General features: G+C 32.8%; 1 protein-coding gene across 1 annotated transcript; it reads right to left on the reverse strand.

Annotated features, from left to right (window-relative positions):
- Positions 1–323: 323 nt before the first annotated feature.
- Positions 324–26468, reverse strand: LOC123718429 (activated Cdc42 kinase-like). Its single transcript, XM_045674904.1, has 25 exons — positions 26166–26468; positions 25968–26046; positions 25233–25413; positions 24952–25125; positions 24659–24808; positions 24228–24376; positions 23852–23992; positions 22057–22216; positions 21430–21561; positions 19301–19398; positions 18230–18326; positions 17055–17276; positions 15668–15833; positions 11133–11218; positions 10722–10823; positions 9685–9744; positions 9483–9566; positions 8777–8811; positions 8575–8703; positions 8371–8498; positions 6202–6248; positions 4983–5158; positions 4661–4703; positions 4173–4584; positions 324–2900 (listed from the first exon to the last, which is right to left on the reverse strand). The coding sequence occupies exons 1-25, from the start codon at positions 26167–26169 to the stop codon at positions 2785–2787; spliced, it is 3171 nt and encodes a 1056-aa protein (XP_045530860.1). The 5' UTR covers positions 26170–26468; the 3' UTR covers positions 324–2784.
- Between the last annotated feature and the right edge of the window lie 142 nt (positions 26469–26610).

A 26610-nucleotide genomic window follows, 5' to 3' on the forward strand; every position in this document is an offset into this window, starting at 1 on the left:
AATAATAACACTCTGACAACTTACAAGACAAACAAAGAGCGCTGTTTCTTCGGATTCTTTCTAAACTTACCAGTAAGTCAACCAAAATAATAACACTCTGACAACTTACAAGACATACAAAGAGCGCTGTTTCTTCGGATTCTTTCATTTTTAACCACTTTGACGATTTTCAGCCAACGTAAGACCCATACACCGCTAAGAAATAACATAAATTAAAATACTAACGCCTCGTAGAGACTGATATTCTGGATGTGGAAACCGAGTAAGTGGTTAAAACGAGAATAAAATACTATTATACGATATAGACATAGAACTGTAATAATTACGTTATACACATAGTTTTCTTAGATCTATTTTTATAAATGATGTCATACTAGACGGTTAAACTTATAATTATTGCTACAAACCCCAACCAAGCTTATTATTCCTTTAACTCTAACGACGAAATTAAATTATGTAATTAATAAATAGTTAACACAGTGCTACTGTTTAGCGTTATTATGAAATCTTACTCGTTTACACTTCTATTTACAGTATAAAATTTCATCACAAAACATTAAATCTTTTTGGAAACTTTAAAATATAATTGCAAGAATTTATTTACATCATTACGTCTATTAAAGAGTAGATCGACGATAGGTTTTAACGTAATGTTGCTATTTGCAATTTTTTTTAAATATATTTTTTAATCTGCCTTTTATATATATGTAATGTGTGAATTGTCTAGTAAATATACATTAATTACACATACTTAAATACTAATTATTACTATTATTAATATTTATTAAAGAATTTTAATTACAATAACAGGAAACATTTGTGTAAATTGAATTGGCTATAAATTGAGATTTATAATACTGAGTTATTATAGCCCCGTAACGAAATAACAGTATTAACGTTTGTTTATACAAAAGAAATCAGTCTCAGCTATTGAGATAACATACAATATTTATGTTGGCTGGCAGAATTCAGAGGGATGGCATTTTTCATATTTTTTATGAATTAGGATTTATATCTTCTTATTTCAATTATATGTGATATTCTCAGTTTAATAATTTAATGATTAAGTTTTAAAATAAAACAACAAAAGCACAGGGTGTGGCACACACACCCCTTAACAGAGACTGTGAGATGTGTTATTGTACATTTTCTTATGTTGAATATTCTTCAGATCAGATTTTAAGTAACAAGTTTTGAGAAATATTTATTCTAACAAAATAAAAAAGTAACATTCAAAAGAAGTCTAATTTAGTATTTATAACTAGAATTTTCTTAAATTTGCTATCTTTATAAAACGTCACCTACATGAAGAAAAATTAAGTATGAATATTTCGAAGTACGTATACGAGTAAAAATATTTACAATCAGATAGGGTCTAAATGTAAAAAAACAGTATGTTAATACATCATATGCGTTCACACGGTTTAGTTCTACTAATCTAATTTTTGTTACGAATCTATGGCTTAGAACCACCAAAGATACCACGGCTCGAATCTGCAGCTATCATCATTTTTCTTTCAAAGTTACGTAAAATTGATTTAAAAAAACTTTGTGGGTACAAAAAAACAAATACCTGCAGAATCGAGCAGTAGGAATCTTTACTATTACGTTGTATGTAGGTCTCCAGTCCATTATATTATTTGGACTTTGAATTAAACAGTTTAAACTATAATTATATATACGACTGACTTAGTTTTTATTAATGGTCTGGCCATAAATAGTGTTACAGCTTAAAACAATTATGTAATACATAAAATTGGAATCTATCACATTCGTTGTGTTTTAGCGACAAAATTTATTATTTTGTGTTAAATCTAGTGATGGAATAAAAACTAAAACAACATTACCTAACATTAAAATTAACAAATAACCATTTAAGTTGCAATACGTATGACACAAGTATTCATGAAGGTCAAATATATTTGTTAATGGAATCAAAAGTTGAAAAAAAAAAGTTTACTAATATTAAACTATTAATAAATTAGCGTATATAAATTCTTACATAGATATGTTTGTGCTTTTATGCACTCTATATTATTTCACAGAAAAAACTCATTGACTTATTCTTGATTATAAACTTTTTGAGCCCATGAGCAAAATAATGTATTGAACGAAAATTCCATTATAGTTAATTGTCAAAGTGACAAGTGATAGATAAACGCAGTTCGCCATTTACTTTCGAAAAAAAAATAGAAAAGCGACCTATCTCTTCCCCAAATACTCTACTCTATAACTAAATAACTGTAAAATGATATGATTTTAATATTTTTAAATTATATGTAGCTTTATTTAAATGCCAAATTAAAAAAAAACAATGATATGTAATTTTATATGTTACCTATTTAGATATGTGTTAATTAGAAATATACCGATTTCATGTGGCTTATTCGGAGCTTAAAAAAATTGACCATATTAAAAATCGTATTACAGTTAGGAACCGTTACGGCATCACCTCTTACAATTTCATTACGTATTGATTCTACAACTACTACTTAACTATACTTTTTAAGTAAATAGTAATAGAATTCTAGTTTACAACATTAACATAGAATAAAAAATCTTTTCAAGTTACGTAGTATAACAGATACAATAGACGAGACATAAACTTTCAGTTTTAACGTAAATGTAGGTATTAAATTAAACAATTATATAACAATAATTGCTTCAAAAAGTCAATTTGACTTACATAATTAATGACTACCATTAATCACTATCACATCAGTTTAATATTAAGCTCTGACATCAATACAATTGACCTATAAATAAACTACTTGGATAAAAAATTTATACCTCCTTTAGAACCTTATTCATGATTCTAACTTCGTCAGATTCTACCCCTCTCTGCTGCGATGACGGTTTTCTATCAGCAAACTGAAGGAGATCCTCCACGGAAACGTATTCTGAAAAATGTAATTATTAATTAATATTTTTGTATTATACAGGGACAAACGCTTGAAGGTGATTAGAAACAATACTACCGCGGATATGTAGGCCTTTGATAGCGTAATAAAACATAATTTATATAACATATAAAACAGCTTCCCAGCAATGTCTTTTTTCAGGATTTATTGAGGAGCAATTTACAGGATTTTAGTTTGAATACTTTATATATAATTATTTTACGATGGAAGTCGTGGTGTATTCCTACGATTTAAAACGCAGCGACAATGATGCGATAATTAATACGATGCATAGATTACATTGACGTAATCTGTGATAAATATATTATATGATAAGCTACTTAACAGTAAATTTCCGTAAATTTAATTGGCTGTGTATTTTAAAGTTTAAAATCTTTAACGTAGACATCCAGCTCACTATTGCTACAGCAATAGTTAACAACACTACAGTGTATACCCAATATATTAGTAGGGTTAGAATATCGAACTATTTGGTATTTTAGATGTATTACAGTTGCGACCTTTTGAATAGTTCCGGTAATAATTATACATGCAAAATTGTGTCTAAACTAAAATTGCCACTAAAGGAGTAAATCTTATCATAATAAGAATATATTAAGGCTCATGTTCAAAACGTATCAATGAATATCTTGCAAGTTTAAACTTTTATCATTAGAACAGGAGGCAAGAGGCTCGGCTCAACTTGGAAACTTAATGCCAGAAGGCTCACGAGTGCGCTGTCGGCCTTTTAAGAATAGGTACGCTCTTTACTGAAAGACCCTAAGTCGAATTGTTTCGGATATACACTCAAGTCAGTGGGAAGCTGGTTCCACATAGTAGTGGTGTGCGGCATAAACTGCCTAAAAACGCTGTTGTGGAACGGCTGAAGTTGATGTCATACGGGTGGAATTTGGGAAAGATGGTTTGATAGTTAAACCTACATTTGGAATACCAAGGATTTCTTTGGATTTTCTTCTTAAGACCACTTAAATCTGTTTTTATATTGGGTTTTTTAATCGCTTCTTTTACATATATGTTTAAACAACTTTATAGATTTCAGACATCGGAAATAAAAAATATCGTTAATAATATTACTATGGGTATGGGAGTTTCCATTTTTGATAAACGTTTTCTGTATTTAGCTTTAATCAAAAATATATTTTTCTGCTTGCTTTATTAGACGAACCGTTTTAAACTAATTAAAAAATAGAGCGTCTATAATAGGGCAATTTGAGTTTAGACATTAAGTTAGTGTATTAGGATCAAACTCACCTATAGGACCACTCCTCTCGCCACCACTAGCCTCACCTTTAAGGAATACTTCTTCGAATATAGCATCTTCTCCCTCATCCGTTTTGGCGGCTAAGTTGCTGATATAGCAATCGAAAGGATTGTTTGACAAATCCGGCAACGTAATTGCGACAGAGTATGAAGGATAGAATGGGTTTGTCGCTGGGTCCGGCATGGATGGGTTGTCGCGTACAAAGCCCTCAGTGTATTCGTTCTGGATTACAGCGCGAATGTTTTGGTAGATTGTTACGGGCGCTTGGCTTGTGCTAGCTTCAAACTGAGAAGGTAGTGGGTCGCAGCATAGTGGCAAGCGAAGTGGATGCTTTCGCACGTGTCGTGGCTTGTCAACTAGTTTTGGTTTGGTGGTTCGTGGAGGCAGAGGGATTTCGTTGCCCTGGAATTTTTTAAAATACTTTTGAGTTAGAATAGCAATTGTAAAAGGTATCAAATTATTGTTGGATAACACTTACATCATTGCTGAGCGAGTCAGCTACAGGCTGGTTGACGATCACCCTGAAACGTAAAATATTTATTATGTCTTTTATACAGCTGTATAAAGATTCCTTATTTTAAAGCTTTGTTTTTAATTATTGTTCTCATCTATTAACTGAACTCTAGAAAGAAAATTCGAAAACAGATTTAGTTGTAACAATAACATATTTGAATACTTGGTTGACTGAATTTGGCTCAGTACAATATGGGGGTATATATATATCTTACTGATAAAATATGCGTTTTAGTATAAAAAGCGAACTACATAGTCTAGATATATAGGTAAAAAATGCTACTCACTCGCACGATGTTGATGGCAAGGAGTTGAAATTAACTCTTGGCGTTTGCTTTCGCGTCTCCTTGGGAATCGTAGAAGTAGAAGGTTTTTCTTGGGGCAATTTGACGACAGAAATTGCTGGAGTGGGCTCTTCAATAAGGCTATTGTACACCATCCTCGATTCTTCAGTTATCGTTTCCTGCCAAACAAGTATTGTTTAAATACATTACTAGATTACTGACAAACAAATTACCTCTATCTGCAAAACCAATTTTAATTACAGTGTTAAACAGTGCTAAAAGAGAACTGAAGAGACTATGCATTTTATGGCGCTACAGAGGTGTCGTTAAATGGAGAGAAGAAAAACGTAATAGTCGTGGTCAAGCAAGTCGTGCAAGCAATCCCAATTTGTAAACAAAAGAACGAATTTCTTAGAAGGTTCTTATGCATGATGTCGCCAGTCGAGATTATTGCGGGCTAGGATTATAAAGCGACAAAAGAATCTACACAGCTGCGCAGTTTTTACTAATTTTAGCAACTTAAAAAGTACTTTATTACTCAATTGTTGTCGTTATTGAGAGTGGGTTGTACCTAATGCTATGTAGAGTGTATCATTGAATGAAAGACAAGTTAAACAAACCAACTCCAATTGATTTCGACGCTTAAGGGAGTTCATCGTTAAATTGAGCGACGTTACATGGAGTGTATACTGCATATTTTTAATGAACGGAGCAACTCAGCTCCTAAATTTAATACTGAATGCTAATGCATGCTAAGGAAGCACAAAAGAGTTAAAGCTGTTTCCGCTTCCAGAGCTATGGCAACTTTATGTTTAAGAAAACACTTTTTAAACGGATTGAAGCTATATATTATTATAAACTTATAATTATTTACATAATTTTAAATTTAAACTTTTTCGACGTTTCGCGTGTTTTACAGCGTGCGTGGTCACGGTGACTGAAGACAAAAGGCACACATACATACATAGCTCCAATCCGTTTAAAAGTGTTTTCTTAATGTGTAAAAGCTATGTTAACAAAAGACAACTTTATGTTTACTAACTGCATTAAATGTCTGATCTGAACGACTGTCAGAATATAAATTTTCTTAATAAGTATTATAGAACATTGCGTTACTATCATATTCAAAGTCAAAGTATACTGTACTATCGAACAAGAATTAACTAAGAAACTTGTCTATCATATAAGCAAATGAATGAATACATAAAAATTTGCGTGTTACCTGAATGTCTGGAACGCTATTGGCTTCCTCGCTGAAATTGCGTTTCCCTGATAAAATAAAATAAATTAGAACCGGTAAAATTATCGTACCAAACACAGACGTGATTTTTATATTTACACTTTATAGAAATTGGCATTCTAGATGACGAAATATATACACCACGACAGCGTTTTACAGTACTTCGACAACAAGAAAACATCACTACCATTAGCACAAGCTATAGTAGACATCTCGTATACATCAAGATAGATTTACCATAAGAGTAACCGTAGTAGTAGATAGTAGATAGAGTTACCGAACAATGCTTCCGTTTTTATACGTGCTAAGGATGCAGCAATCAATGTGGATATTTCAGAACGTATCGCATAGTTTTTATGGATTCTAAAAATGGTCAAAGTTCACAGAAAATCAACGTTCCGAAATATGTCATTCTAGTCGTACACATTGTGTTAGCATACTGGATTGACTAACACGGTAATCTATAAAGCAAATTTCTATCGGTCAATATTCATAAACGTATCATAAATTTAAAATATTTACGAGGATTTATGAACAGAAGGTTATATTAAATGTTTAATGTGTACAACCAGGTAAGTTACTTGCTATCCAGACACATACATTAATATTAAGGGTGATGTTCGTTATATACATTTAAAGTAAAAGCAAACTTTTCAAAATATATATGGCCGTTTTTAAAAAGAAATTAACGCAGAAAAAATTTTACTACACGATAAATCTTTAATGAAACTAAGCAAAACTAACACGACAAATTTCACACTACGCTACAGTCGTATAAGTTTTGTTTTATTTCCATTTATCATGTATATAAAGCCTCTGGTATCTCTTATGTAGAATATAATCATATTTATGAACTCTATGTACATCATCATGAATGGACTGGTTTGCTTTTACCTTAAATAACATTTAATACGAATATTTACACGAGCTTAGAGGGGGCTCAGAAGTACCAGTCTTAAAGGTAAGGTACCATAACAATTTTAGATGTCCCTATTTGACATCTAAACGCCACGATCGGTCTGATCATACTATTGCTCTATAGCCATCCCAGCCAGTTCCTAAAAACGTCTACTAAGTTCGTTGTCAAAGGGCAGCTTGCGTCTAGGCTTTTCTCATACTTCCATTGCAATACTTGTGTGTTTATGTCGATTTGATATCATTTATTAAATTGTGTGAGTAAAGCCTATCAGCATTTGTAGGATAGGGTACACACAAACATCATTCACAAGAAGTATAAAGCACAGCGCAGATACCATGAGCTCTGATAGCAAGAACATTCAATTCTTGTAAATCTTATTGCATAATTATATAAGATTCATTTTACAATGCACAGAATCATATCAGATGTGCTTTAAGCGCTCACGGTAACCTAAGAAATACTAGCCCGCTAGACCAACCGAACGGAAATAATTACGACAGTTCACAGTTCTTGCACACGATTACATGAAGACAGGCTAACAACATTAATTGCCAATTATATTAAACTTAATGAACTTAAAAGGATCGCTCAAATAATAAACAATGCTGGAGCATTAAAATTATGGATAATTTTTGCATTAATTTGCGTCATTATTCAACGCTAATTTTCATTGCCATAGATTGCACAAAATTCTTTGGGTTTCATATTTTGACAACAAGGCTAAAATAAAACCATACGCACAAAGAGGTTACTTAAAAAAGCAAACCTAAGCGAGTATTGGGTTAAAACAAAACAAAACCAATGAAATGCGCAAACATGTAACATCGTAATAATATTAGAGGTTATTTACGCGGGAAACAGCAGAACAAGGAAATATGGTCTGATTCGGTTCTGTAAGTTAAAAGAAAACCATTATCAGAGAGATTTATATGAGGGAAATAAATTCATTTACAATGAATAACCATTTAAAAAGTTAAGAGGCGGGCCAGGTATCTGTAACAAAGGTGAATAATAAATGTATAGTTATCTTCATTTATGACACAAAATTTTAATACCACTACAACTAAAACGTGGGAAAGATGGGAAAAAATTACTATAATTCGATTGAGCACGTTCACATGTATTTATACATAATTTTAATTTTACAAATACACAAATTCATTAACATTTTTTTTATATAACATCATTTAAACCTTAATTATCGTTTATAAATTTACAATCAAAATCTTTACCACATGTCTCCTTTTCACCTTCGTGATGGTTATTATGATGAAGTGAAACTAGAGGAAATTTAAAATGAAACTTAAGTCGTTCACTCGGCGACGTCGGCAATTTCGTTTCGTCCAAACCCGTCATTGATCTGAAATTTTATGAAAAGATATAATAATTTTATTCCAAGTTATTATATTATATTAAAAAATTATATATAGACTTACTTAGAAGTAATTTCGTTTGCTAACGCAACCGCCGTATCCAACGTTCTTGTGTCATGAGCGGACATAAGTTTCATTGTCGCTGTATGGAATGGTTTCTTTTTCTCCGTCTTGTTCAATGTATGTGCTCTGCTACAGTAAATATACATTTTACACTCCTCTAAATTACACATTATCAACAATTTGTTATAAGAATTGTACATACCTAATAGCTGCATCTATTTCATGGTGAAGGTTGATCTGCAAGCAGTGAACATGTTTTAGTATGTATAGTTACATCTTGAAATAAATTCTAAATTACTGCTACAACGACTATCAATAATAGCAATAAACATAAATTAAGCTTAACACAAATATACACACAAAGCCTACGAATGAAAAGCAATTCTACGATTATTTCGGAAATTTACAACAACGAAAAAATATTATTTAAGGATATTATCACTTACTAACAAAAAAGGAAGAAAAAAAGTCAAAGTTTAAATATAATATGAACTGTAGCAAATCGATCTGGACCCATATAGAGACAAATCATCATCATAGCTCTGAAAATTATCATAAAATATATTCAAAACAAGGTGGTACAGTACTAGTAGTAACTGATTTAGTAGCAACATATAAAAATCAGTTTAGTTGCTCAGCTTTATTTGTGTTAACATATATATGTTATACTGGAACACTACCCCCTAGATAATCTTTTTTTTTCGCTCTAATCCCATGCCATAGTGTGATAGTGGGGTAGTCCAGACTTTTTTCCATCACTTATATTTTCTTGTCTACTAAAAGGATAGATGAAAATAAAATCATGTGTGTTGCGTGTCTCGCGATATACATTACATGGGCCAAATTTTTATCTTGTAAGATGAGAGGTCGGTAATGAATTAAAAAAAAATTATTAACAATAAACTTACTTCATTGCGACGTCTGTCATCTAAATTTCGAAACATAGACTCCATTTCGTCAAGTAAGCTTTTACTGAAGTCCGTGGAAGCTTTCTGAAAATTATCGACTATCATAATTTACAATTTTTAGTATTTTTAAACATTCATACTACACGGAAAGTTAAGTCGTATTAAATATTTTTACAATGTATGTATTATAACATTTATTTACCATAATAACTGCGTCAGGCGATGATTTATCAACTTTCGCATTATCTGTAGCCGTGCTTTCCTGTAAATTAATTGCTAGACCCCATTATTTATAGAAATTAAATCAGTCTTATTACACTGTTTTTACTTAAGCCGTTGTCATTATTTTTGTATCTTTATAACCTTATTCCATGAATTTTACTTTTAGTATTCTTAAAAACTAGGACCGGATTTAGAGAGCCTCTGGACAACAAAGAAGTGGAGGCCCCCTGGCACAATAATATATTGTGAAACTAAGTAGATTATTTTAGTATTAACAAACATATACAATATACCAAAAGAAAAGTTACTAATCGAAATTTAAAAGATTTTTTCCGAAACATCTATTGTGGAGCCCTGGGGACGTAGCCCCAGTTGTCCTCCCCTACATCCGGCCCTGTTTCAAACATGTGAATTACTAAACAAATTATATTCGAACATTATATGTGTGTTCGTATAGTTCCAAAACGCTGACGGCAAACTGCTAAGGTTCTCAATAAAAACTATATATTATTGGATAGATAGATTATTAGGTATAACAGTGTAATAGCGACTTTGTTTTTAGAATAGGGTGAATCAATAGCTATTATAGGCATAACTATAAAAAAATAATAAAGAAGCATATCTTGATGCAACGTAAGAGAAATGAAAAAAATAAAAATGTTGCCGAGGCTAAATAAAACGAAACACCAATATAATCTCATCATTAATTACCTTATGTATCTCGAAGAGAACACAAAATATGCTTCCGATATGTCGAATTATTTAAAAGTCAGTCGCAGTGAAAGCCGCGTTGTTTGACGCCAAGTTAAGAATTTATCAAAAACGCAAAACATTCAACCATAATTAATGATCTTATAACCCTTTGACATCCTGCACCCACCTCTTAATAAATTTTAAATTATATTGACAATTGTTTACTAATCTTTATCATTAATAAATCACTTTACTATATATAAAATCTTACCGATTTAATATCCAATATTAATGAGAACTTATCAAAATAAATAAAATACGTACGGTGTCGGTGTCGGAGATTTCATGGTACTCGTGGGTTTCGGCTGTTCTTGATTGGCTACCATCTTCGGTTTTATGTGAGCGCCCAAGTGTCGCCGATTTTACCTAAAATATTTTATGACCGTCTCATCTCAATGTTACATCACGCCGTAATAACAACAAATATAATCTATAGTAATATGAATTTCAAAAGTTTGATGAACAAGACAATGTCAGTACCCAGCACGTACTGGTTAGAATTCACAAGGACGTATATGTTTTTCATCTAATTTTTCTAAAGAAAATCCTACAGCTTTTAAACTTAGCGCACTTTAAAATTTACATTAATTATTTCGAAAGTTTTTTTATAACCTTCTCTAACATTATTTTACTGCCTCTTGAACGCAACGCTTATTAAAATATTTATATTCTTACCTTACTCAGAAGACTCTTGCTTGTCGTCGGTTCTAGGACTGACTTCAAATGACCCTTCTTGATCGGCTTCTGTTTCGAATCGACGCCTGAAATAGATATATACATAGCAGCCTATTTATTAGCAAAAGACAGAGATTTTCGAAACACTTAACGGGCTCGACTTAGCTTAGATAATTATCAAGAAACAATCTCCGTTTATTCCTTTCAAGAACATAATCCCCAGCTTTGCCGATAAGTAACTAATTATTTTTGAGATGACAGGAAATTTTGTATTATATTTGTATTACTTAATATATTTAAAAATTAGTCAGAATTAGTTGAGCCTGTAATACTTCAATTTGTTTTTATTAAGTTAATAAAATACAAATTATGTTTTATCGACTTGGTAATATTTATTCTATTAAACCTATCAGATACAGGATATCATTTCTCATAATTCCCTTAAAGAGCCACGTGAATAGTTCTCCGTAAATTTAGTATATGGAGTTAAACAGACAAAATTACATAGCCTTGAAAATATGACAGTTAAGATTATAAATCTAAAAAAGGGAAGGGTTCCTGAATTCGGTTTTCAGTATACAGCTCACTTAAATAACAATAAAGCTCCATTCCAGTACCACTTACACCGTGACCACCTTCTTCAATTAATTGTCAGTAGTAGTAAAATCATGACTTCGTAACGTTAGGGAGTGCAGTCGCAATACTCGTTGTATTGCGACTGCAGAAGAGATGCTGCATCTCCCACAGTATAGGACGCGCTTCACTAGACTGACGGCAACCTCCAATAATAGAAAGGCACAAAAAAAGAAGAATATTACTCTCCGACAGCAATACTGATTTCATTCATGACTCTTGTAAATATTGAATATTTGTTAAACCTTAAATGACGGGATCTAAATGACAACCTTCGATTTTTGAATTTGGAATAATAGTACAATTTTCAATATTAAAATGGTTACTATAGCAAATAGACTTTTTATTTTGATTCCTATTCATAAACTATCGTATGCAAATTTGAGCATATTATGATAACATACCTTTCAAATATATAACAAAACATCCTTGTACTACAGGAGCATAATGACATGTTCCAATTAATATCCCATAAAAGGACTCAAATATTAAAAGAAGATCTCCGTAACGACGCAAGGCAAGAGCGCGAACTGAACTGAACTGTTATTATTAATAGACTTCTAATATAGGTTGTAAGAGTCCCAGAATAGCGATAACGTTTTGTCCGAAATAACTTTGTATTTTATTTATTAATTTAATTTTTTATTCAAGCGAACAGATATCGTAAATCCGAAATTGTAATAAATCTCCCACTCAATATTCAATATTCGTCCAATACAAAAAGATCGTCTGTCCCAATATAATATACATGTAGAGACGTAACTTACAATGATACACGAGTATAGTCCGCAATTGTGTTGAAGCTTTGAACAGCGAGGACAATATCTAATAGACGATGCGAAAAGATTTCCAGAAATGTACAAGGCTGGTCCCGATACCTTTAGAAATATATATATAAATATATTTTTAGAATAAAAACGAGCAAACGCGACACCCACACGGTTTCTTCAGATGCCTACTGACTCAACTATTTCGCGCACCTTCAATCGGCGGTTTGATAATACGAGATCGTGGATTTTTGTCACATTATCCTCAGTGGTAGCTGTTTTTGGGGCACCTGGGCGTGGCTCGTCAAAAACCGACGTGCAACCACGTTGAAACTCGTTAAACCAATTTTTGACAGTCGCTGTCCAAGGAGAAGTGTCACCGCTTACTGCATCCAAGCGCTCTTTGATTTGGCTGCGGGATTTCCATTCCAAAAACAAGAATCGAATCACCGACCGATATTGGTCTTTTTCCATTTTTCTGAAATCCGCGGACACGCTAGCAAAACAAAACTACACATTTGATTCGGCTGAAATTGTTACAGTAGCTATCTTCGAGAATGTTCTAAGCAATGAAAAATGTGCTTTCCGTGTGCAAAAATGCTCTTGCGATAGTGGTGCTATCGGGCGGCTAGGCTAAGTACTTATCGGACTTCTCTAGTATAACTGTAACTGACATTGGCCTTCGATGTCCGAGTGTGAAAAATCAATACTGAATTGAGACTGATTCTAATCCGGTAACCAAATTTCAAATCTTTTTATCAAAATAATAATATTCGCGTACAGTTTTACACGCGCTGATTGAATTTCTAAATGCTACACTATGCTGTTACGAAACTGTATTTAACACTACTTAACCACAACTAAATTGTTTTTAAATTACGATATTGATAGAAACTACCAGGGAACCAAAATTACAGCAAATTAATTGAATTCGTTTACCCGTGTTCAGGACGATCCTTGTCTGAGTGTGGCCCTTATAGATATGAAGTCTGTTAGGGCCACAAAAGTAAATTTGTTTAAAAAACTTACGCGCACAAGGAAGAATCACATCCGTACATACAGTGGTGATCATATAGAAACACTTCTTATGAATAAAGAAAGTATAACTTCATAAAATGCATAAAATATAAAACATCTTCATTACAAAATGAGTAATTTTCTGTTACTGGCTGCTCGGACAGAAAAAAGCCACTATAAAAAGCATCTATAGATCGATCATTATTTTGAAATTGGAGAATAACATTTCTTTGTTGGCTTGAGAAAAACATTTTTATTTTTAACGATTATATATTAATTTTTTTAGTACCATGAATATGTAGAATTATGAAGCTGATTTTACAGAATGAAGTTATAGATAAAATAAGCTTATATATTGTCTTAGTTGAAATTAAAAATGAGCAAATCATGATACGCATGGACCACTTGGACAAAACGTGTTTTGTCCAATAATATAAATATTGGTGTTTTATAACATTAATGAACTACTAAATAAAAATAAGGTAGGTAGTCAAGTACAAAACAAATTACATCATGAAAAGTATTTATTTTGCAATTGGAAATTAATATTTAATAATGTTGTAAATAAACTTCTTAGCAATTAGACTTCTCAGCAACTTCTCTATCCTCAGCAACTGGAGTATTGAACAGAAGTTCTTTGTACCACTTGAAACGGTTTTCGTCTTACTTTCATAGGAATCTCCATTTGCCAAAAATCTCAGTCACAAATAGACTATCATATGCAGGAATCGAGTCTCTAAAATTCGGAATTCACCTTCATTATTGGGTGTCCTTGGTTGCATTATATTTGTAACCCACCAACGTCTCTTCTTTTATTTTTGAGTTTTTGCGACAAAATAAAAAAAATGCAGTTGAAATTATGATATCCCTGTCAGAGTGAAGAACGCTCTTGTTCTAGCTCCAGCTCTGTGTTCGTTTGATGTAAATCTACCTTTAGAACACACAATCATTCTCTACTTGGACGATCATTTGCCTGTAAGCTAGATCTTTCAGCATGACAAAGACACACGGCCAATAGGGTCAAATGTTTCCTCAGCGAACAGCGTATATCCGTTTTATACTGGCCAGCAAATAGTCCGGATTTAAACCCGATGGAATATTTCTGGTATATTGTTAAAATGAAAGGCTCAAACAAACGTGACTCCAGTCAAACCGAACTATATGAAGCATAGAATTCAATCCCCCCAGAAAAATGTATGAAATTGATTGAATCAATGCCGCGTCGTTGCAGTGTTGTTATTGAAAATAATACGCCACTATAACTATTGGTAAGCTGTTATTAGGAGCTGTTTCATAAATAACAATACTAATTACTAACATTTTATATTGTTGTTTCTAAGTAGTTGACTATTAACTTAAAACTGTTTCAAATGTTTGTCCGTAATGTAATATTGAAACTGCACTTGTGTAATGGGTTTTATATTATTTTTCTAAATGATAAATCGTTAAACATATTGTTGTCCTATTTTTTTTTTTTAATAAATATCAGTGAATCTTACATAATGTCAAGGACCCTTTGTTGCGCTTCTAAATTTACGACTACCACTGTACTGCGACACATTTCGATCAGGTCATATCACGATATAAAATGCGATTCTGGCGGAAACAATAAGTCCAAATCCCAGCAAATTAATGGACCCATTTAACCGTGTTCGCGATGATCTTTGCCTAAATTGCCTAATTTGCTTAAAACCACTATAACACTCACGCACACGAGGCAGATTTAATTACGTAAATATATATTGCGACATATCCCAATCACGACATAGAGAATTGCGTCAAAAAATCTTAAAATTAAGGGATAATAAAACAACTTCGCCGTTATAATCTTTAATTTTGTGATAAGCGTTGGCCGCAAGCGTAACGATCGACTTACTAAATATTTCATATATTTTAATTCGCAATATTCGCCACAATTAAAAATCATAATAGAGTCCGCACAAGTAGTGCTATTTGAAATAATCCAAAAATTCTACGAAAGTGAAGTTAATTAGGTCGTATTGGAATAGTAATGCGTTCGAATCCAACACAAAAGAAAATTAAAATTATCGTTTTTAGAGGGAATCTTAGTAGTTGATTGCAAACTAAAAATGATCGCTATAGCATGGTTGTACTTACAGGCTAAATCGACTTGATCGCAGCCAGGCCTCTGCTCGAAGCCTGAAGTCAGCAGTGGGTATGGTGTACTTGCAGCTGTTAAGTGCGACGGTGAATTTGGGTTTATGAGCGGCACCTGTTCTAGATCTTCAGACGGTCGGTAGGGAGTCACGATTTGGCGTGGCGGCTTTAAAAAATTAATCATTAGCCACTGTATATCAGACAAAAAAAATGGAAAAATTTAAAATCAAAATGTATACCAGAAAACTTCCAATCGCCACGCAATTATTAATTTAAAACACTTTAACTTCAGAAGTATTTTAAACTTTTATTCAATTTGTTATGAAAAGCTTGACCGCGTCCAACACGTGTGTACTCAACAGGTGTTGCGGACAGTATAACCAGGGCTTGCACTTGCCCTTGTATTGCACAATTGCAGGCGATCGTTATTCGCGCCTGCGTAGTAGGTTCATCAAATGTTCTGAGATTTATGCAAGTGAGGAGGTTTACATTATGCAGAGTGCACATTGTGCATTCAAAAATAATATCGAAAATTCAAAATAAGATGTTTCGAGATTTATGTCTACCACAGTGAGACAGAAATGGCCTCTTTATACGCAATCATTGAGAACTCAATTACAGAAATTCAAACTCAACGGTTAGGGAATTTAAGTGTTTGTTTGTCCTTCATTTTTTAAGTATACCAATTTTCTATGCAACCCCCATTAAAGGACCCCCGAAATGTGCATGCAAATTTAAAACCAATTTGTATAAAGACCTATAATTTAATTAGGATACTCATCAGTGTGTAAATACTCTTAGTCCTTCCGTCGTTTGAAGGTCAAGAGTATAACCTTCAATTCTATATTGATATCTACGTCCGGGCTCCTGCCCGGGGTAAATATGCATGCGCAATGCAAATTACGCATTGCAGCAGTAAAATATATGAATTGCCTGAATAGTTACTGCGTAGAAATTTCCAGATACGTTTGAGTGTGGGCGTAGGGGCTCCTATGAACATTATGTAACACGATTCGTTTGTTACATGCATGGGCGTATTTCCAGATTTATAAAACGTCTTTCAACGCTTTGTTCGTCCAATATTTTTAGAAATATGAAGGTTTTAGAAATGTGAAGGTTTTAGAAATGTGAAGGTTTTAGAAATGTGAAGGTTTTAGAAATGTGAAAATTTTAAATGAAAACTATTTATTTTAAATATCAAATCAAATACGATATCAAAGAGTTGTTACAGTCTACATTGTTCTTAAACAATTATCAAATAATTTAAGGAATATTTAAGGTAACATTTATTAAAAAACATAATTTTAACGCCGAAATACTCCCCTACCAATGTTCGTCGACATCTTTTAATTATAAGTTTAGTTAAGCGTGCTATAAGCGAACTCACACATCCAGCTGGATCCAAAAATGATATATCGCCGAAGTAAGCTCCATCGGCGCCCACGTGGCCTGTATGCTTCACGTCGCCTTGGGGGCTAGATATCATACTTCGTTGTATTGATCGTTTGCCCATAACCGTGTGCCGTTTAGCATCAGATCGCAAAAGTGATGAGCGTATGGAGCGTGACGGATGCGGAGAGAAGGAGCCAGGCTCGAGTGATTGAGATCTCTGAGCAGAAATATGGTACTGTACTTTACATTTAACGAAATTGACCAACTGACCACACCCATTTGAAATATAAATCTGTCTCATAGCATTATTAACTAAAATTCTCTTTCGTAACTTTAACAAAAACAACTGCAACTGATTATTTTTTAAGAAGGTTTCAAAAGTTCTTGCTATGTTTCTCTGGTTCATAATATTGTTAGAGGATATCTAGCCCAGCTTCTTTAGTTATACTCAGAGTTATTCATTAATAACGGCAAGGCCGTGTATATTTAAATAACCTCAATTACTATATTTGAACAATATTCGAACATAAAATTTCGTGGAATACGATAAAAATAGATCACTAGTACGTAAGTTATAGTAAAACTTCTTTGTATAACTCAATTAATAATCTATAAATTACTGTTTAAATAATTGTAATTATAGCAAAAAAGACTATCTAGCTAAAATCTTCACAGGACTAACGCCTAACAGCAACGTGTAATATATTATAAAACGGTCAATCTCGTCAAATGTATGTACAAATAAAGTTTAGTCCTTCGAACATTATTTCTAGCCAATAAATTAAGAACTTTAAACATCCAAATCCAAAAGGTTTTTTTACTTAATAATCCTAATTACCAAGTTGTTTTAAAAAGTAATTTAGTAAGTAGTATTAGCTTTAAAAAATTACGATATGTTCGGAGGCCTAAAACCTTATTTTATCAAGCGCAAGAAAAATGAATGAGTTTATGACAAAAGAAATTAATAATTCCCTTATAATTCTATATACGACAATGCGCAAGCAAAACAAACACACAAAAAACGAATACCACTATCGTAGTAATAATAATGAAAAAATTACTTTACACATATAACATTAAAACTTCAAATATAAATGGCTGTAGCAGGAACGATAATTTTAATATAGTGAAAAAATATCGCAACCAATGATATTATATAGAAATAAGTACCTCATTTTTGATGATTGGTTCTGTATTGTTCGGATCGAAAATCCCACATGTTCCGCCAGATAAAACGCCGTACCACATCGCTGTCTTTGTAAAATCCCTGTGGACATGATATAGTACTTTCATACATAATATAACAACCTAATCCTATGTTCGATTATAATAATTATTAATAATTAATAATTTATTGAAAACTACTTATTTTTAAAAAAAATTGTATATATGGAATGGACTATGAAATTGTATAATACATAGTTAATTTACAGTGTCGCTAGTAAGTTGAAACGGCGCAGAGTGTAAGCTGGAAGGCCTAAGTTCGATTCCAAAAAGGATTTTTTTTTCAAGTCCAGTGTAGAGCCAGGAAGTAATGTGATTTAATTGTCAATTTTCTTTATTCACTCATTGATAAATATATTGCTACAAACAGTATTCAGGGCAATATTTTTGCCAGCGGTAGGACGGTAGTAAAACAGGCTGCTCCTTAATGGTCTCGGGACTTAATTAAAGACGACGACTCCTATGTTAACAAATTACGCAAGCCATTCCAAAACAGCCCGAGCTGAGCTGTAAAGTCCCTTAAGGCCAACAGTGAGATACAATTAAAAAAAAAAACAAATTACGCATACATGACGCGCATATGACGATGATTTTTAACATGTCGCAAGCTCTCTAGCTTTGAATTAACTTCTGGTTACCTCTTAGGAGGATTTCTTTTTGTTTTCTATTTTAAATTGTGTAACTAGGCGACACACCGTTTAATTGGGTAGTATCAACACATTAGAAAAATCTTAGTTTTCATATAAACATTTAGGCAGACATATTAATTTTTAGTTCAATATTTACGCATTTTTCCGTAGGTTTCACGGATTTCCACTTGTTTCAGTCCTGACATACCTCTCTCGTAAACCACTTTTATTTCATGCTCGTCGGTTATGAGAACTTTTGACTTGTCTCAAGTACCTCATGGACTTGGTCTATGTACCCGACTTTACCATCCACATATATTATATTTGGTGTTTAATAAACAATAGAACTAATAATTTGAATAATCATATCGAACAGAAGACAACATACTCTTTGCCAAGAACCGTAATTTTTTGACCAACTTTGTATTCCAGAAAGTTACTACGACGCCCCTCTTCGCTCCTTTGCTGATTACCAATCGCTTGAACCTGAAAAATATCATAATATAATAATAAGATAAACAACATTTGTAGAGTCTCTCGGAGAACATTCCTAGCGGTTATACGAACTTAATTAATTCTAAAATTTTAACTACAGTCAAAATCTGTTACAACGACATCGAAGAGACTACTCATATTTGGTCGTACAAACCGATAACGTTGTTATTAAGTATCTAATGCAATATAATTAAGCCGGGACCATTGATTTTGGTCAATACAAGCTGTATGTTATTCTAAACGATGTCGTCTTGAACGGTTTTGACTGGATTAATATTATGTATCTTGATACTGTCGAACTGTACGAACTAGATATTACATAACAAAAAAAGTAAATTAGCAAGATGCGACTTTTTTGTACAGGAATATTATTTAGAAATATTCCGAAAGTATGTTAAAATATACATATCAACATGATGGTGAGTTTTATCATCGCATGTCCGTTCGTCACACAACTGGGTGTATTTTTATAAGACAGTGCTTCCCAGCACCTCCACCAAGTGGAACCAGTTGCCAACTGAAGGATTTCGAATAAAGTCGGGTCCTCAGGGTCCTTCAAGAAGAGTGTCTATGGGCGGCTGTATCGTATTTTATAAGAAAAAGAAATTGTATCAATCTTTCAATTGCAATGATAACGAAGTCGTGATATGAATAAAAAACCAGTGAAATAGATGATCTGGTTAAATGAGGACTAATATAAATATGTCGACATTTACTACACTTTACAGGCATTTTTATTCATTCAATGGCCTTTTTAGTAAAAAAACCGTTTATCCTGCCTAAGCCAAGAACTGTAGCTTAAACGTAATGCTCAGGAGGTTTGTGCATGTAGAAAACATGAATGAGAAGCTGTTTACAAAGTAGGATATACAAGGCAACCGTGATTTGTGAGTTCGGGTCACATCCCTGGATCAAATCCAGGTTAAAAGTAGTCAGGCGGCGAGACTGCATGGTGAATTTCATGAAAGTGGGTGAAACGAAAAAAGTATGGCAGGACCACAGTAAGTGGAGATTCATGGTCCCTGCCTACACCATCCGGAAAAAGGCATGAGTGTATAAATAGATAATTTAATTGACAGCCGTTAAGATTCGTCTATAACAGTGTTCCCCAATGTGTGGGATGTCCCACACACAATTTGATCATTATTTTGGTTATTCGATAAAATTATTATAATTATTTGGAATTTTAATTTCAATGTTTCAATTTAGATTTTGAAAATTTACTTACTGTGTTTCGATAACTAGTAATTTCTAATAAAAACCTATAAATTTCATTTTTCTCGCTCGCTATTTATAGACTGGAGTGCATTTGCCTTATCTTAAAGGCTACAATACTCTACGAATCGAATGGGCCACGACAAATATAACTAGTATATTGGACAATACAGTTAGGTAGATCCAACTTAGAGGAGGAGATCAGTCAAAGAATCCGCATTGGACGGTCAGCTTTCAGTAAATTGAAAAGTATCTTTTCAGCGAAATCGCTGTAGGACGCACTGTTCGTTTCCTCAATGAACAGTGCGTCCTACAGTGATGACTTACGGCTCTGAGACTTGGTCGCCGCGTCGCTCAGCGAGCTATGGAAAGGGCTATGTTCAATATTTTCGTAGAAGAACTCAAGTCGAAGAACTCAAAATGGCCGATGGGGCAAAAAAAGTTCTGGAATGGAGTAGAGGACCAGAAGATTTGGATGGGCTCCCATTAGGAGAAATGATTTGGTGCGAGTGACGGGAAGGCTTTGGGAGCAAAAGGCGGGGAACCGGTCGTACTGGAAATTTTGGGCAGAAGCCTATTTTCAGCAGTGGAACTCAACAGACTGAAACGAACGATTCGACAATATTTGTTTTTTACATTGATATTGGTAAAATATTTTTACTTCAATGACCGCTAGTGATCGTTACTTAAAACTTAACTACAAATCAATATTTTTCGGCAAGATCTTAGTAAAATTTGCATTTTCCATTAGTTTCATAAGAATTTTATATTACGCGGTAGAGCTCTCTATTACATTTGATATATTACCTCTTCAGGTCGTACTTGCTTTAGACGAGGCTTTAAGTCTTTAAACTTCGGTCTATTGTTAGGATCATGTGACCAGCACTCAAGCATCAGTGAGTAATAGGCATCGGGACAGCATTCTGGACGCTCTAATCTCTGAAAAATGTATAAAAAATATTGTTTATTATTTTTAGTACAGTGCTATTAGAGATATTTTATATAGATAAGAGTTTCATTACATTACATTACAATTCAAAAACATATCATTAACTAATATTATTTCTTATTATTAACATAGTGTCTTCAGCGTGTGACTCTCGTACCTGAAGTCGTAGGTTCGTTTCTCGGCTGTGCCCCACTTGACTTACTATGTACGCATCTAACACTCGCTCGTACGGTGAAGGAAAACATCGAGAGTAAACCGGCATGCGTTAGACCCAAAAAGTCGACGGCATGTGTCAAACAGAAGGCTAAGCACCTATGTACTTGTATATGAAATAATAATGATCTAAGAAACGATGCAATCTGAGAATAAGACCCATTTAGGGTAGTAGCATAACTGTATATTAATATTATTAACATATTAAAATTATTTACACATGAAATTGCAACTTTTAAATATATTAATTAAATTAAATTATAATAAAATACCTGAAAGTTAGGTGCATCAATGGCCTCAAGAATTTGTTGTCCAGAGAATGCAACCCATGGCTGGAAACCATAAGTGAACATTTCCCACAGACACACACCAAATGCCCATACATCACTTGCTGATGTAAAGCGCAGATACAGTATACATTCCGGAGCACACCTAGACAAGATAACCAGTTTAAAGAACTCTAAAACCAGTAAAAATAACACTTTAAAGTATAGCTGAAAAGTCGTGTTGTAGACATCCAACCACTACTTTAATGCAAATTAAACTGATGTCAAACAAATGCCTGTCAAACAAACTGGTGTGGTTTATTCCCCTTGGATGCCCACAATTCGAGTTGCCTTGACGGCCTTCCCTGGATTATACTTAAGACATGTTCTTTTGAGTTGACTCCGGTGCTCACACAGCTCTTTCCACTCCTCGGGCGTAGATACAAACCATACCCAAAGAGGCGACCGCTCTGACCCATCCAGCTACAGACCAATATCAATCACTTCTTTATTTTTTAAACTATTATCAACAGGCATTTTGCGATATCTGGTGATCTTCTTGCCTGATCTGACTTATAAGTGCGCCGAAGCTGTGAAAAGTAAGGGAGAGGCATTGGCCGATACATTATATTCCGGCGATCGGAACATGTCTCAATTTCGAAGTCGATGAAAACCGTAACAAACTTTTTTCAAAAACGATACTGGAGAAAGTTTCTGTGTCGGGTAGTAGCAACCCTGATAAGTTTAAACATACAAAGACTCAGGCTTGTTCGTTTTCTGCCAAGAAAAATCCTTTTTTTGTGTCTGCTCAATATGAAGGCGCTCTCCTTAGTACTTCACACAGCCTCAGTATGCTTGGGGTGGGTATATCGAGAGAAGTCAATGCCATATTGGCTTCCAAAAAGCTGGGTGTTTTGGGTAGAACTGAGCAATATTTCACTGAGGTACGACGTACGGCTCTACAAGGCTCCAGTACGACCTCATATGGAATACTGCACATCTCTAGGCCGGTCCTCCCTAATACCAGCTACTTTCTCCAATTGTTAATCTCCAACGTATTTTCGGCTTGATTCTCTCTTTACGCAGAGAAATTGCGTCTCTTTGCGTTTTCTATAAAGCATACTATGGTAAGTGTTCTGAAGAATTGTTTGGGTTGATCCCTCCTGTCTAGTTTCAACACCAAACAAGCTTTATTAGTTCATCAACTTTCATCAACATCACCTTGATGGCTGGAACTCTTTCACAGTCCGTTTCCGAAGACTTTCTTTTGCGAACTAACGGACTGTTGAATCGACTCCCGGTGGGGGTCTTTCCTGAGAGATAGGAACTCCAAACTATACAAAGTTTAAGAGTATCTCTTCGTTTTCATGTTTTGGGATTTTAAAGTACTATTTTTGGTAATTTGAACTAATAAGGCTTTTATGGTAATTTCTATTTGTTGTTGTATACCTTTATATGAAATTTTTGCTAAAAAATATATGAAAGATACTAAAGCCAACATTTTTCTGATAGCAATTTACAATCTCAACAAATTTGTTCTAGTAGTTAAAGGTGTAAGCCTATTTGTAATGTGTCTAATAATTATAAAAAAATCTGGTTTAATGGAGGACTATTAAAAAGAATACATTCCCACTCAACAATACATATACATATGTATTTTCAACATCACACCTATTCGCACACAACATTATATATATTTATTAAATTTGAATATTTAAGCAGCAATTATTGTTTATGAATTGTAAAATGGTTCATTATCTAGTGTATCATTTAATTTTAAGTGGTTATGAAATTAACTCACCAAGCTACAGGTAGTTTAAGATTAACATTATAATTTGTTTGATAATAGTCTTTCCCAACTCCTAAAGCTCTTGATAAACCAAAATCAGAAATTTTTACTCTATCTTTGCTAAATACTAATATATTTCTTGCAGCAAGATCTCTGAAACATAAAAAATATATATGTAACAACTAAACATAAGACAGAACAATATATTTAAGCTAGAAAATAATTTTTAATAAATTACAGCTTCTTAAAACTTGTAAAACATAACTATTAGATCTATATGCTACATTGTATTTTATAGTATAATTTTTTTTTATTTTTTTTTATGATGACGCCCTGCGATTGACCTAAAACCTAACATAATATTAGCAGAAAAATCACAATATAATACCTATGAATCAGTCTTTTATTTTCAAGGTAAGTCATTCCATCACAGATTTGTTCAGCAAATTCGCAAAGATTAGGCACTGGGAAATTACTTCGAAAAGTTACTTCCCGTAGGCATTCTAAAAGAGACCTAAGGGGTGCTAGTTCTGTTACCTAGAAAATAATAAAATGAATTAGAAAATCTTTCACACTGAGATCTTTGTTTAGTGAAAAATAATGAAATAATGTCAATATGTCAAAGTTTTTTTGATAATTTTGTTGGTTAAAAAATTATTTAACAGTAATGTAAAATGTCTTTCAATCATGAGAATCTTTGTTACATATGTGGGGTGCTGTGGGGTTAACCACATAATCATTGAAGATGATTATTATTCAGTTTATTTGTTAAAGATATATAAAATTATTGGTAATTATGATCTTTAGTATTAAACTTACCAGCATAAGGGAATCCATATGTAGAACTACCCCATATAACCTAACTATACTAGGATGTTCAATACTATGCATCACAGCCGCTTCTTTAAGGAATTCTGTAGAGTTTGATGTCATTCGCTCATTACCAAGACACTTTATAGCAACTTGCAACTGAAAAATATTAAAAAATCATTAATGTGCCATTTATTTTAAGGATAGTTAACTTAACTTAAGATATACAAAAACTAATTAATAAAACATATTGCAAATTAGAATTTTAAAATGTTTTGTGTTCTTCATAAAAAAATACTAACTCTTTGATTGCCAGTAGCCCATGTTCCTTGTTGAACAACACCAAACTGACCCATGCCTAATTCCTTATTTATTGCTATGTCTTCTATTGAAATAATATGTTTCGGAGATACTTTAGTACTACTCTCAGGATATTGATGAAAATCAACAGTGTTAAAGTTAAGTCCATGATTAAGCTGAAACAGGAATATTAATAGGTTTATTACAAAATGAGGCAGTATAAACTTTTCAAGCATGTGATATAAATTCTAAGAACTTTATAAAGTAAATACTTTTTACTTACAGTTTCATGTTTTTTGTTTGCACTAAGGAGCTTCTTTATTTTTGTCATATAATTGTTTGGAAAATATTTGGTGTAGAGTTTTTTATACCTTCTTTGCTCTGGTTTTGACAGACCAATTTGTGCAAGGTCTTCAATTGCAACATATTTTAGTTGTGACAATTTGCTAACTTTTAATATATCCCTGAAAAATCAATACTAACATTGTATTGTGTGCAATATGACACACAACTCGAAGTAAAATTACTTTGTTTGTAATGCTTTTTGTCTTTTATTGACTAATCACTATATTTTATTGTATTCTTTCTAAGCTATTTTTCTTATAATATATAAGAGTAAATGAGCTGAATATCATATAGAGATAATTTATTTAAGATTAAAAAATAATTAGTATATTCTTAATCATTAAATTACATGAAATTTGTGGCATAGTTTATAAATCTAAAATAAGGCTAAATAAAAAACACTAATTAAGGAAATATATAAAAATTGCAAGGTCAAATACATTTGCATCAGCAGCTTTGCTAGCTTTGATCTAAAAATATTATATCTTAATTTTTTTTTAACTTCTATGTTTAGATCTTAATGTCTTGTTATATTATATAGTTATAGTTCTAGAAGAGAAATTTGTGGTTATATTATAATAGATCTATAACTCTATAAAATATAATAACTAAGTAACTATGTTTGAAGCTGTAAATCTTTTGCCCGTTGCAGATATAAAATATAACAAATCACCTGAATAATTCATAATATTGATGAAGTTCTGCTTCTAAAAGAAAGTCCCGTAAAGCTTCATAGTCATCAACCACATGATCTGAAAACAGATATATTCTGAGCAAGCATAATGCAAAAATAATTATTGTAGGAAGGTATAGTAAATGTACAACTTTTAAATTACTTTACTTCATGGTCAGAGAATGCAAGATTTCTTACCCATGATCTTTTAAGAATTGTCTATATTTTCTAACGCCTTCCCAGCTCTCGAAAATTGTTTACGTGTTGATGATTTCAGTTAAAATAACATGGCCATTAGCGTCTATCCGCGGTAAACATTACAACAGAGTCGAGACGACATGAAATGGAAACGATCTATTCATTAAGTAAATATCTAGTAATTATTTAATAAATATAAATAGAAAATACTACGAGAAGTGATTAATACACGCTAAACTTGCTGTGAACTTTTTAGTTTAATAATAATATTGTAAGTTTATCTTTGTAGCTTTGTGAATTCAACTTTGCGGTGAAGACTTGTACAATTATTTAGTTGCTACTCACTGTCATTTCAGTAAAGTCAAAAGTGTTACAAAATGCCTTTTGATTATAGAGTCATCACTTAGAGGCAAAATTGAAACTTCATTAATTTAAACGGTAAAAC

This window comes from Pieris brassicae, chromosome Z (assembly GCF_905147105.1).
Source record: "Pieris brassicae chromosome Z, ilPieBrab1.1, whole genome shotgun sequence".
Classification (NCBI taxonomy): domain Eukaryota; kingdom Metazoa; phylum Arthropoda; class Insecta; order Lepidoptera; family Pieridae; genus Pieris; species Pieris brassicae.

Bases quoted from the DNA above. Each gene is read 5' to 3' on its own strand.
- LOC123718429 (XM_045674904.1), bottom strand. The intron at 9,567-9,684 runs GTAAATAAATGT...GATAATTTTCAG, and splicing joins CGCCTGACGCAGTTATTATG to AAAGCTTCCACGGACTTCAG. The intron at 8,499-8,574 runs GTAAGTCTATAT...ATAAAATTTCAG, and splicing joins GCAAACGAAATTACTTCTAA to ATCAATGACGGGTTTGGACG.